Genomic DNA, 14,573 nt, shown 5'->3' with positions numbered 1-14,573 from the left:
GTCCATTCCACCTCATTAATGACATCACCCTCCCAGTTATCCAGATCACCTTCAACAATATTAGCAAACACAACACTATACTCATTCAATTCATTGTCTTTCATCGCTTGAAATGGCAGTGGAGAACGACTTAAGTAATCCGCCACCTTATTCCTTATGCCAGAAAGATATTCTACTTCATAAACAGAATCAAATAATCGCAATGATAATCTAGCAATGCGAAATGTAGCCTTAGTAATGCCTTGGGAAGTCAAAACCTTCACCAAAGGTTTGTGATCCGTCTTTATTACAAAATCTCTTCCCCACAGGTAGTGCCTACATTTCTCCATACCCCAAACTGCGGCAAGTACTTCTTTTTTAATAACAGAGAATTTGTCCTCTGAAGGGGATAAGGCATGCAAGACAAAGGCAATTACATTTTCCGCCCCCTTATCTGACACCTGAGTTAACGTTGCCCACAAGCCTTTTCCGCTAGCATCAACCGTGATAGTACTCTTTTCTTTGCTGTCAAATCCTTGCAAGGGAAGAGCTGAACACATTTCTTTTTTTATTTGATCAAAATCCTTATTCAGCTCAGAATTCCACACAAATTCCTGTCTCTCCTTTATCAGTTGTCTTAAACGAAAAGTCTTAGTGGAAAAGTGTTCCACGAATCTCGCATAGAATTCCACTAAACCCAAAAAAATCTAACATCATCTTTAGAATTTGGAGCCGGAGCATCTCTTATCGCTGATAAAATACTATCCTTTGGAAGGATGCCTTGTTTACTCACTACATTTTGTAAATATGTAACAGTTCCTTTAGCAATCCTGCACTTACTCAATTCAGCAGTAAGCCCATTCTCTGACAGCCTTATCATAACCAACATCAGTCTTGCGTCATGTTCACACCTAGGAAGAATATGTAATCTTGGAAAAATGTGACCCCCACCATGTCTCCTAATATCCTGTGCATAAGTTGCTGGAACACTGCTGCAGCAGAAGCCAACCCAAATGGCATGCAAATAAATCTATAACACCCAAAAGGTGTTATAAACAATGTCAATTTCTTACTTGACTGATGTAAGCAGAATTGATGGTATGCTGACTTGAGATCAATGGTAGAAAACCATTGACAAACCTTTGATTTAGATCAGGGGTTCCCAACCTTTTGACTCCCGAGGACCCCCAGTGAATCATTAATGGAAGCCGGGGACCCCAAGAAATTTGTATGATTTAATTTTCAAACATTAAAACAGTAATTCACAAAAAATAAAACAAGTACACACCAAACAAATACTCAAATTACTAAAGATAAAATTCTTTCATATTGAAAAAATATGCAAAAATCGAAACATTTTATTGGGAAGGTTCGCGCTGCATCTCGGCAACCACCTTTTCAATGTTTGGTTTTATTTAGGAAAGGTGAATCCTCAGGTCAGATTCTACATTTCTGGAGTGATTCCCGTTTAAATTTTTTAGGTATGCAAAATCTGAGAAAGAGAAAGCTTTTTCACATAAATAAGTGAAGGGGAAAAGAAGTAAACCATAAGGGCCTCTCATCTCTCCCTAGCCTTTCAGTCACATGTACTTCATTTGTTTTATAGCACCTCTCATACCACTGTAGGGTGTCAGGGCACTTTACAGGGGACTACAAGGTGAAGGATTCTCATGTCATCCACACTGGTAGACATTTTCTAAGAGTGCTTGGGCCGGAGAAGCACAAACTTAGGATTCAGAACATAGCACAGTGATTAGTGATGATGTTAGCAATAAGAATGTATTTCTACACAAGCAAACCTTTTTTAGCAGCATATGGAAAATGAAACACTAGGAAAAAACAACTTTCTAATTTGTGCCATGCAGTTTGCATGCAGCTCTTTAATGGCAGTTCACAGCTCACTGTGCTAGATACGATTATGAACTGCACAGTAAGAAAATAATCTCTGTGACAAAGGCAGTAACCCACTGTGTCATGCACATAAAATACTGTTCTTTGCATGACACACGTTCTTTGCAGCAGGCATATTAACCATCTGCGCTACCTTTGAGTAAAAACTGCCACTCCACAAAACTCCCATCTCTCTCCAGCAGATACATTAATCACTTGAGTTAGCTTGACGCTTTTATTTTTGCAGTACAAGGAGCTTTGCAGTGTGTTTAAAACTTCTCAACAAAGGAAGTAATAAATATGAAAACACGCACATGTTTGTCAGAGGCCCCAGCTGGAGAAGTGCCTTCCTGCGGACCACAGGTTGGGAACCACTGATTTAGATGAAAGCTCCTCAATCTTGGGTAGAGGAAATTTATCAACAATACACTTGTTTAGCTCCCTCAAATCCACACAAAGCCTTATCTGCCCATTGGCCTTGCGAGCTACAACTAAGGGAGCTAACCACGCCGCACTTTCAATGGGCTCTATTATACCATCTTCCTCCATCCTATCCAATTCCTTCATGACAGCTTCCCTCACACTTAAAGGTATGTTCCTTACTTTATGGCAAACAGGAGTAACCCCATCTTTTAATACAATTGTGTACTTAAACTTCAGTAATTCACCAACTTTGCCAGAAAATACTAGCGGAAATATTTTCAATAACTGTACCTCTAAAAGTTTATCCAGGTCCTCTAAGGATAGTACTTGTGTGACACTGTTAGGGTTTAAGACGATTCCCAAAGCTCCCTGGTCCTTCCATCCTAAGACAGAAGGTCCTTTCTCTACCACCAATAAGGTCCCTCGTGCCTTCTTGCCATTGAACTCAAACATCAAATCCATAGAACCAACCGTAGGAATTTTTTCTCCTGTAAAGGTAACAGGTTGTACACACGATGGTGAAAGAACACTTCCATATAAATTAGCAATTTTTTCATTCCATACATCATTACAGATAATTGTAAAAGGTGACCCAGAATCTGCTACTACTTGTAACTGTATACCTCCAATTTTGATATCACAAACAGGCTTTGTTAGAAATGGGGTCTTTGGTTGGCAGTCAGGTTAACCCCTGTCCAAGCAAGTACCCTCACTCTAGTCAGGGTAGGTCACACACAGTCCAAATTATCCTGTGCCCACCCTTTGGCAGCTTGGCACTGAGCAGTCAGGCTTAACTTAGAAGGCAATGTGTAAAGTATCTGTGCAATAAATCATACAATAACACCATATAGCACCACAAAATATACACCACACAGTGTTTAGAAAAATATATAATATTTATCTGGATAAATGCAGGTCAAAACGATCACAGATGCAATAAGTAAATGTAGAGATATCATTGAAAAGTGATATAAAGTGTCTTAAGTCTTTTAGAAACAAACAAAGTCTCTTTCAAACACAAAGTACCTGGTTCGCGTGAAAAATCTCTGCAAAGAACCGAGGAGGAGGAGATGCGTGGAAACAAAGGGATGTGCATCGATTTCTCGGGCCGCACACGGCAATGCGTCATTTAGTTTTCATGCAGGGACGGCTGTGGTTGATTTCCGATGCTCGGTTGTGGATCCTCTTCGGGTTGCGGGGTTTTCAGACACCCCGGGGACGGTGCATGGATTTCCTGCGCTGGCAGGATGAAGTCACAGGAGCTGCGTCGATCCAGTGGGTGTTGCGTCAAATTTTTCTACTGCAATGCAGGCGCTGTGTCGATTCCTCTCTGGAAGTCGGGCTGCGTCGTTCCGGTCGGCTGTGCATTGATCCAGTGGGCCGTGCATCGAATTTCTGGTCACTACACTGGCGCTGCGTCGATCTTCTCGTTGCGAAGTTGGACTGCGTTGTTCCGATTCGGCGTGCGGTGAAATTTTCACAGCGGTGCAGACTGTGCGTCATTTCTGGCAGGCTGTGCGTCGAATTTGGCCGCACAAGGAGTCCTTCTTGAAGAGATTAAGGGCCATATGTACGAAGACATTTTCCCATAGACATAGAATAGGTAAAATCCTTTGCTACATCTGGCCCCAAGTCTTTTTGGTCCTGAGACTTCAGGGAACAGGAGGCAAGCTCTATCCAAGACCTTGGAGAGCACTACTTCACCTCAGCCAGAGAGCAGCAAGGCAGCAGGACAAGAGCAAGGCAGCAGTCCTTCACAGAGAGCAGTCAGGTGAGTCCTTTGGGCAGCCAGGGAGTTCTTCTTGGCAGGATGCAGGGTCTGGTTACAAGTTTCTTCTCCAGGAAGTGTCTGAGTTGGTAGGGCAGAGGCCCTGTTTATATACCCAAATGTGCCTTTGAAGTGGGGGGGACTCCAAAGAGTGGCTTAAAAGTGCACCAGGTCCCCTTTCAGTTCAATCCGGTCTGCCAGGGTCCCGGTAGGTGGTGTGGCAGTCCTTTGTGTGAGAGCAGGCCCTCCACCCTCTCAGCCCAGGAAGACCCATTCAAAATGCAGATGTATGCAAGTGAGGCTGAGTATCCTGTGTTTGGGGTGTGTCTGAGTGAATGCACAAGGAGCTGTCAACTAAACCCAGCCAGACGTGGATTGTAAGGCACAGAAAGATTTAAGTGCAGAGAAATGCTCACTTTCTAAAAGTGGCATTTCTAAAATAGTAATATTAAATTCAACTTCACCAGGATTTTATATCACCATTTTGGCCGTACTAAATATGACCTTCCTACTCCTTTCAGATCAGCAGCACCACTCAAACAATGTATGAGGGCAGCCCCAATGCTAGCCTATGAATGGAGCAGGCCTCACAGCAGGGCAAAAATGAATTTAGGAGTTTTACACTACCAGGACATGTAAACTACATAGCTACATGTCCTGCCTTTTGCCTACACAGCACCCTGCCCTTGGGTTACCTGGGGCATACCTTAGGGGTGTCTTATATGTAGGAAAAGGGGGGTTTTAGGCTTGGCAAGTACTTTTAAAAGCCAAGTTGGATTGGCAGTGAAACTGCACACACAGGGCTTGCAATGGCAGGCCTGATACAAGGTTAAGGGGCTACTTAAGTGGGTGGCACAATCAGTGCTGCAGGCCCACTATTAGCATTTATTCTACAGGCCCTGGGCACATATAGTGCACTCTACTAGGGACTTATAAGTAAATTAAATAGTCCAATTGGGTATGATCCAATGTTACCATGTTTAGAGAGAGAGAGCATATGCACTTTAGCACTGGTTAGCAGTGGTAAAGTGTGCAGAGTCTTAAAACCAGCCAAAAACAGTACCTAAAACGTGGAGGCAGGCAGGGAAAATGTTAGGGGTGACCACCCTAAGGCTGTCAGGTCTAACAGGCTTGCTTCGCAGCTCTTAGGTACCTAAAATGAAATTGTCTATATTTAGAATGCAATCACCATCATCTGATTCTCACCCTTCAGTAAGGTTTCCTTGTTCAATATCCACACACTTCACAGTAGACTCATTTGCCTTTCTTTTGCACACTTTGGTGAAGTGCCCTACCACTCCACAAATAGCACATTTTGACTTTGACGCTGGCAGCATTTGTCCCTTGCATAATGTCCTTTGTTACTGCATCTATAACAGGTGATTTTCTATTGTTGACTTTTCTTGGTGCCCAATTTATGTGTAGAACCATTGTTGCTAATATTTTTCTTTTTTTCTTCCTGCATCACTTTGCACACTACATCACTATCCTTCCCATTACACAAAGCTGCTTTAGCACATCGCCTAGACAATTCTGCTTTCTTGACAATAGCGATAATCTCATTCAAAGGAGCACCTCCACAAACCCACAGTTTCTCTTGAACTCCAGTATTAATGGAATGCATTATGATTTGATCCCCGATCAGTTCATCGTGTAGCTGTCGGAACCTACAAGTTATTGCCAATTTCTTTAGAGCAGATACATAATCCTCCACAGACTCATCTTTGCTTTGCTAGCGTTGAAAACAATTGTATTTGTCTACAGCTGCACACACAACCGGTTGATAATGAGCATCTAAGTCTTCCAAGACATGCCTGAAGACATCCGTGTCCTCACTCGCTCTCTGTTTTTTCTCCATTTGGGTGAATACTCTCTGTCCTTCAGGTCCAAGACAATGTAAAAGAATGCGTTTTTTTCCTTACACTAGAGAACACATCTTCACTCTCAACTTCTATTACAGCTATGTAATTCAAAAAATAGTCTTTCCAATCACCCCATTTCATATTAGGTTCACCAGTTTTAGGAAGAAAAGAAACCGGAGGAGTGAGCGAAAATGATTGTGCACACATTTTTCCAATAAATAATAAAGTTTCCTTGCTATGAACTGTGGAAATGTTTATCACCAACAACAACAAAAAATAATCCACACAAAAAAAATAGTTAAGAAAAATAATCGTATTTTTTTTTATAACTTGAAAATTCCTTATTCTCCTCCATTATATTTATTATGTACTCCAAGTACATATCCTGTGTGGCATCAACTGCAAAGTGTCTTAGTGTGAATTGCCTGACTCTAATATGTCCGCCGTGTTTAGAGTCCTTCCTTTATTTCCGTTGTGGTGACGCCTTGCTAAGAGAATGTCACCGTGTTCTGAGCCCATGCCTGAGCCCATGCCTGAATGCACCCGCAACAGCCCCTGTTTAGTTCCAGCACGAGACAAGCGCAACGGCCTTAAGTCAACAAGGCACCAGGTATGCGTCGAGGTAATCCTTAACAAAAAGTTAAATAAAATGGCAATTACGAGTGAAGGCCGCTAATTCCAAACAGTTCTCACGTACGTTCTCGCCGACTGGTCAGCCCTCTTCCTGACTTGCTCCACAACAAGGTCTAACAGGCTTGCTTCGCAGCTCTTAGGTACCTAAAATGAAATTGTCTATATTTAGAATGCAATCACCATCATCTGATTCTCACCCTTCAGTAAGGTTTCCTTGTTCAATATCCACACACTTCACAGTAGACTCATTTGCCTTTCTTTTGCACACTTTGGTGAAGTGCCCTACCACTCCACAAATAGCACATTTTGACTTTGACGCTGGCAGCATTTGTCCCTTGCATAATGTCCTTTGTTACTGCATCTATAACAGGTGATTTTCTATTGTTGACTTTTCTTGGTGCCCAATTTATGTGTAGAACCATTGTTGCTAATATTTTTCTTTTTTTCTTCCTGCATCACTTTGCACACTACATCACTATCCTTCCCATTACACAAAACTGCTTTAGCACATCGCCTAGACAATTCTGCTTTCTTGACAATAGCGATAATCTCATTCAAAGGAGCACCTCCACAAACCCACAGTTTCTCTTGAACTCCAGTATTAATGGAATGCATTATGATTTGATCCCCGATCAGTTCATCGTGTAGCTGTCGGAACCTACAAGTTATTGCCAATTTCTTTAGAGCAGATACATAATCCTCCACAGACTCATCTTTGCTTTGCTAGCGTTGAAAACAATTGTATTTGTCTACAGCTGCACACACAACCGGTTGATAATGAGCATCTAAGTCTTCCAAGACATGCCTGAAGACATCGTGTCCTCACTCGCTCTCTGTTTTTTCTCCATTTGGGTGAATACTCTCTGTCCTTCAGGTCCAAGACAATGTAAAAGAATGCGTTTTTTTCCTTACACTAGAGAACACATCTTCACTCTCAACTTCTATTACAGCTATGTAATTCAAAAAATAGTCTTTCCAATCACCCCATTTCATATTAGGTTCACCAGTTTTAGGAAGAAAAGAAACCGGAGGAGTGAGCGAAAATGATTGTGCACACATTTTTCCAATAAATAATAAAGTTTCCTTGCTATGAACTGTGGAAATGTTTATCACCAACAACAACAAAAAATAATCCACACAAAAAAAATAGTTAAGAAAAATAATCGTATTTTTTTTTATAACTTGAAAATTCCTTATTCTCCTCCATTATATTTATTATGTACTCCAAGTACATATCCTGTGTGACATCAACTGCAAAGTGTCTTAGTGTGAATTGCCTGACTCTAATATGTCCGCCGTGTTTAGAGTCCTTCCTTTATTTCCGTTGTGGTGACGCCTTGCTAAGAGAATGTCACCGTGTTCTGAGTCCATGCCTGAGCCCATGCCTGAATGCACCCGCAACAGCCCCTGTTTAGTTCCAGCACGAGACAAGCGCAACGGCCTTAAGTCAACAAGGCACCAGGTATGCGTCGAGGTAATCCTTAACAAAAAGTTAAATAAAATGGCAATTACGAGTGAAGGCCGCTAATTCCAAACAGTTCTCGCCGACTGGTCAGCCCTCTTCCTGACTTGCTCCACAACACTGCGCTATTCTGGTGGTACATTTTGCATTCACACGGCCGAGAGGTTCCACGTTGATTTGAATTTTCGCTCGTCGCCAAATTAATGTAGTAATTACTCCAATCCAAGCTGGTACATTGCATGTAACTTTTATTTATGATGAGACAGTCGGAACGCCATCCGTACATTCCCAAGGCTAACGGAAATCTAAACCCCACATTCTACCTTCCTACCCACGTTCTACTCTCCACCTTTCTATATCTAGCCGCGTGCAAGTGTAATGCACGCGACTATATACAACACTGTTTTTTAATTTATTAAAACCCCATTTGTACAAACACTTTTAGATACATTTCAAAATTCTCTTAGTTTACAGAGAAAATGCCTTATTTTAAAATTATAGTTAAAGCCACAGACATCACCCCCAGTACTGTGACCTCAGCTGTGGCCCAATGACACAACGCTGTGAGTGTTGCTACATACCACCGACACAGCACTGTGCTACAAAAAAAGCACAGCTAAGGCACTGTGATTGCCTTTAGTCAGACAGCTGCACACCATAGTTGCTTGCACCGCAGTGACTGCTTCTAGAAACCACTAACACAGGACTATCAACACAATTTTGTGGCTGCTGCCAGAGACCGCCAAAACACACACTATACATGCTTCCCGAGACAATCTTTCCCTCAGTGTGACCACTAACACTGCACTGTGCTGGATGGCACTGATGTTAGCAGCCAGTCCCACCGTGCTGTGGCTACTACCAGGAGCCACTAACACAGCACTGTGACAGCTTTGAGGGACCAGCGTTACTATGGGAGCCCAGCTCACATAATTATTGGTGAGGCTGGGTCAGGTTCACATCACCCAATTTTGAATCTAAATTGGGAAGAAGCAGAAAAACCTGAAACAGGCTTATTCACTCATGAAATGTATGCAATTTTATCCAGTTTGGACAATGATGTTAGTTTATTTTTTCATTCCTCTCTCTCTCACTCTCTCTCTCTCGCGCTCTCTCTTCCCTCCCTCTCTTTCTCTAACTCACTCTCTTTCGTGCCGTGAAATTAAGCGAGTGAGCCAAACATCTTCTAGAAGTGTTCCGGCGTCCTCCCATCTCAAGGAAAATGTCGAAAAAATTGGTCTCAAACACTGCCTTTTACTAATGCACATTTTACCATTAGAATGATACCAAGTAAAAAGGAATAGGCTTTGATAGGGCACTCAAGAAATATTTCAATTCTTTCATGTTGTACCAATGAAGCCTGTCAGCCATTCCCTGACCACCGACATGATTACATTTTTTCAAAATGTACCCTTAGTTCAGCCCAGGTGTCATTAAATACTTATACAGAACCAGAATCCTACCACGAGGCTAACTCATTTATCAAGAAATACATTCAGTGAGACTTCAACATCTTGGGCACCTAAGAAACGTGGTGCCTTGTGTGGTCCAGGGGCTTCTGGATTTCAGGAAATGCAGCATGAAGCTCACAGCTGTAGGCTTTATGTTTCACTCACCGTGGGCTGCTCCTTGGTCCTCCAGCTCCAAAATGGCAATCATCTACCTGAGAGTTTGCAGTTGCCTTTTAAAGCTGCTCTGCAGCTAGTTTGATTAAGATTTTTGTTACTGTTTCTTTCCCTGTCCATCATAGAGGTTAGTTCTTTGATTTTCTCAATTCTTTGTTTGCTTTCATGTAATGAATAATGTGATTTCATTTTCCTGTTCTTTTTTGCTTCAGTCGGGTTGGGGGATAGGTTGCAACAAAGCTGCATTCCTTTGCTTATTTCCTTGTTCCTTCCACTTGCTGATCTTGACCCCTTGTGCCTGACAATTTCCACTATTGGATTCCAGATTTGTGGTTTTCTTCAATCCTTTGAAATCTTACAACAAGGAGATTTTATTATTTGGCTTTTATCTCCTGAGAAAGCTGTAGCTTCTCAACGGCACTTGCTTCTACATATTCCAGTGTGTCAGGACATTGTGGCTTCTGGAAGCAGTTGCCCAGACAGCTGAAGACCTGGACCCAGATTACAGGTAAGTGTCCAGACCAGAACATCCTCTCCATCATATATTTATATGCCTTTAATATACCACAAGTACCCCATATCTAAATATTACCTGTGGTATGCAAAGAACAGAATTTGACTTGAGTGCCCCTTTATTATGAGTGCCCTGGCTTATGCCAAGAATTACTTCCAATATGTCACCACCATCATTTTGCAATGGAGTAAATCAAGCGAAGGAGGTGGAGAATGCCAACAGGTGCTTGCACATCCGCAAAAAGTATATCAGCTGTAAGATCAGAGCATAGTCATTTATGTGAACAATATAGTGTTATGTGCCAGGCTAGCCAAAACACCTGCCACCACAGGTGTCGGAGGGCCACACACTAAGGAGTGGGTGGTTGCCTATATATTATAGGGAGAGCGGCCAGGGCACACCAGTATTGTAGATCCTGATAATGTTCAAGAATTGATTGGAAGTCCGTTCTTGGAAGATGATGTGTAGGAATTTATTATAGATGCAAGTAGGTAGTCGAAGTCTCAAACACAAAGACTGCGTTGTACAAAATGACCATGTATCCAGAACAGCCAGATGATGATCAATGGTCAAAGTTACAATAGGATAATCAAATGTAACAATAAGTCCATACAGCAAAACAGCCAACACATGTTTCGTCTTCAAGACTTCGTCAAGGCTTCAGATGTATACAGCGTATATATAAATAAGATAGGAGCATATAACGAACTGCTGGTTGTCATGAGTTTCTAGGAGAAGTCAAATGGTACTGGAAAGCTGAGTATTGGCCATGATAAGCCTCAATTTTGTTCGTAAAACAGCCTGTGCCGGTCGGGGCGGGGTTTAGCCGAGTGTTCATACTCGGCTAAACCCCGACGCGACCGGCACGGGCTGTTTTACGAACAAAATTGAGGCTGTATACATCTGAAGCCTTGACAAAGTCTTGAAGACGAAACACGTGTTGGCTGTTTTGCTGTATTGGACTTATTTTTACATTTGATTATCCTATTGTAACTTTGATCATTGATCATCATCTGGCTCTTCTGGATACATGGTCATTTTGTACAACGCAGTCTTTGTGTTTGAGACTTCGACTACCTACTTGCATCTATAATAAATTCCTACACATCATCTTCCAAGAACGGACTTCCAATCAATTCTTGAACATTATCAGGATCTACAATACTGGTGTGCCCTGGCCACTCTCCTTATAGCATTTTGCAATGGCTTCCCCCACTTACCAAGAATTATATCTAATATGCCAGGGTCTGTATCCATATGACAAGGGTGTCCTCGCCCATTAGCCATGAATTGTCTCCAGTATGCCAGGGCCAGGAGTACAATCCCAAGCATAAAACACTCACACACTGCTATACTCACATACGCACATAAACCACACACTCTCAACAAACGCTAACATTCTCATACACTCTCACATGCTCTCCCATACTCTCAGATTCTCTCACAAAACACTCTCTAACTCTCATACACATTCCCACTGACACTCACACTCCTTTTTCTAATCTGTGTGTGTTTTCAAATTACTTGCCCTGCCCCTGCAATAACGTTTAGTGAAGCTGTGTAAAAAACTTTCTCCATAGACTATTCAAAACTCAGAACAAATGGCTTTTTTACTATTTTTCATGCATGATGAATATTGGAATATGACACTTCCATTCAAATAGGCGAACCAGGAATATATTTGTTTTTTTATGTAGATCAAGACGTTATAGTGTGAATGGACTGGACCACTTAAAATATTACAGTCACAGCATCCATGAATCTTACGTCATGTGTGACTCTTTCAGACAGTCTTGGAATTTTTGCCAGCATTTATTTTATTTTGGCATTATCTGTCGCTACATACAACATTAAAAAACACCAATCCCAGTATGTAACGCTTAGGTATCGGAAAGTTATGATTGGTTGAATGTGTCACAAAAGACAATGGGACTGTCGAAGAGTTTAAAAAATCAAGTTGCAGTTTGGGATTTTCTCTGCAGCAGAGGAAGGTTAATCATCAAAGCAGTGAATTGTCGGTGGCTGCATTTCATGCGCCGATGTTCGAACCCAGTGATAATCGGTAGACATTCACAGTCTTCTAAAAAGAATAGAGAATTTTCAAACCTTTTTATGACCCACTACAATAAAAACACCCTTGGGGTGTGAACTCTCTGTCATAATACATCTGCAACCTCCACTTCAGTTTTTGTCACACTGTATGGCAACAGCAACTGACTGTTGCTTTGAAGAATCTGGGGTTTGCTGCCCTTTTTTATAGGCCCCTCAGCTGAAATATTGCTGGGGCTCGGTGCCCAGTGTCCCACAGAAGTTGTCGCCCATACCACACTACAAAATGGGTCACGCGGCCCACCCAAACTTATTAAGCTATAAAACGAAATACTCTAAAAACGAAAGACACAATTATTTGTAAAATGAAGGCATTCATGCATGATGTTAAAACATTTTCTAATTAAAGTACAAATCCACATTGTGAAAGGTAGAACTGCAATAATAGTGAAGTGCAGAGGTGGGGGAGTGAAGACATTAGTGCCTGGATGCCATCACGGGTGACCAGCAGCGCTCCACAAATCCCTTTTACAATTAACAGGAACAGCATACTCTATTGTCTAGCGTGGCCCTCAGAGCCGGGCACAGGCCGATCCTCGAACATATTAAGCTTGTAAATTAAACGACACATATCAAGAAAAATATGATAACATTCCTTCAGATTTAAAAACAGCATTTGTTTAACACGATGAAACATTTCGCCTTACTACATCTAATGATATCACTGCATTAAGAGGCATTTATTAAAGGTAATAGTTTTTAAATACGGGCTTGGAAGAATTATTCAAGACGCCACCATAATGAGAGTGCGAATAGTGACTTATGGGGCAAGTCAGTTGTCATGTGATATTTGAATAAGGGTCGGTGAAAAAATACTTTCATAGACTTACATTATTTGTTCCTGAGTGGAAGTGGGGCTTGATCCTAGATTTACGGGTTTGACTGTGCAATTCAGACACTAGATCGATATTTCTTTCTCTTTACGTATTTTTTTTTACCTCAAATTTCACTTTTTTAATACTTTGTGTGTAAGGTTTGAGCGCTGGTGACACGCAAAAGCTACGTGAAAGTTAAACTCGTTTTGGGTTCAACGGTCCAAGGGGGGCGTTTGCTGAGCCACAGGCAGGCTCGAGCTTTTCAGTGACTTAACTAGATCTTTTGAGATGTATTGTGATGAAACGTGGAAATACGAGAGAAAATAGTCTTACATTCCTTAGGTCGGTCTTTAATTTCTGCAACCGAGAATAAAGTACAGTGACTGGACTGAGCTGGCTCCAAGTCCCCCTAGCTCAGCACGGCGTATCCTGGCTCTCGAAGTCCCAAGTAAAATACACTCATGAGGAGACTGAAGAGTGGCGGAACAATTCGCTTCTCGGGAATATTATTATAAAGGCTATTGGATGCATTATTGGCGGTGCCTGGTGCTGGATAAAATACACCTGCCCCATCTTCCATCTGTTATGCGGAGCTGCCTCTATATCTGCCATAATACTGCCCCCTCGGTCCCCATCCCTAGAAAACGAGAACAGTATCCCCGGGGGTGGCAAGGTCTCACCTTGGCGATGGTGCTGAGGTAATAGCAGGCATAGGCGGCACCGAAGCCCAGCACCAAGGACAAGCCCACCCCGGAGCCGAAAAGCCCCGCCCGGACCTGCTGCTCCAGGTAGAGGGACAGCTCCTGGCCCAGCACCTGCAGGTTCATGCCCAGCACCATCATCCTGCCGCGTTGCCCGCTGCTGAATGCATGCACCGGCGAGGAGGTAAGTGTGCTCAGAGGGCGAGCGATGCTCCCAGCCTCCCCTCTAGCCGACTGGAGCCCAAAGAGAAGCCGGGGCTGCACAGCTGCATCTGCACCGGCTAACCACAGCCAATCCGGAGCGCATGCAGCGACCAGCACAACCAATCATGGTCGCTGTCAGAGCGGCTCGTGCGCCTCCTCATTAGCATACATTGTGACATTGCAGAGAGCGTATCCACCCCTCCTAGTTCAGATATTTAAATACAGTAGCTCCTTGTGCTCATAGCCACGCCTCTCTCTCCGATTGTAAAAGATGGCTGCTGCGATAGCAGCTGCTGCTAGTATGTAGCGCCCCCATCAGTTTGACGAGTTCCCTGCAAGTGTATAGTTCTAATGGGCTATGAATACATTCATATTGTCCATGTGATTGCTCGTGTTCTGAAAGGCACAATTTTTTTTTTTTTTTTTAAATCGTTTTACAATTTGTGAGCGATGGAATAAAAACGTCCAACTTTTAAGTCTTTCACACAACATGAAATAACATGCTAAAAGGTCTTAATCTCTTCATTTTAGAATTAGTTAAAAGTGGATTGGCGTGACGATGAGAATATCGCTAACTGCTCTGAAGAA

General features: G+C 42.4%; 1 protein-coding gene across 4 annotated transcripts in view; it reads right to left on the bottom strand.

Annotated features, from left to right (window-relative positions):
- The window catches only part of ABHD3 (abhydrolase domain containing 3, phospholipase), a 336,327-nt gene extending 322,271 nt beyond the window's left edge, over positions 1-14,056 (bottom strand). Inside the window, exons 1-2 of one of the 4 annotated variants that reach the window (XM_069220004.1) lie at positions 13,761-13,836; positions 6,620-6,699 (exon numbers count right to left, since the gene is read on the bottom strand). Coding sequence is in view for 2 of the 4 variants with exons in the window: in XM_069220003.1 (XP_069076104.1) it covers positions 13,761-13,922 (162 nt within the window). In the remaining 2 variants the exon portion in view is untranslated. Of the gene's footprint in view, positions 1-6,619; positions 6,700-9,633; positions 9,697-13,760 lie in introns of those variants that run through there. The other 3 variants (XM_069220003.1, XM_069220002.1, XM_069220005.1) reach the window with 3 other exon arrangements.
- Positions 14,057-14,573: the final 517 nt, after the last annotated feature.

Source organism: Pleurodeles waltl, chromosome 2_2, assembly GCF_031143425.1.
Source record: "Pleurodeles waltl isolate 20211129_DDA chromosome 2_2, aPleWal1.hap1.20221129, whole genome shotgun sequence".
NCBI classification, from domain to species: domain Eukaryota; kingdom Metazoa; phylum Chordata; class Amphibia; order Caudata; family Salamandridae; genus Pleurodeles; species Pleurodeles waltl.
This window is presented reverse-complemented; position numbering and strand designations above follow the sequence as displayed.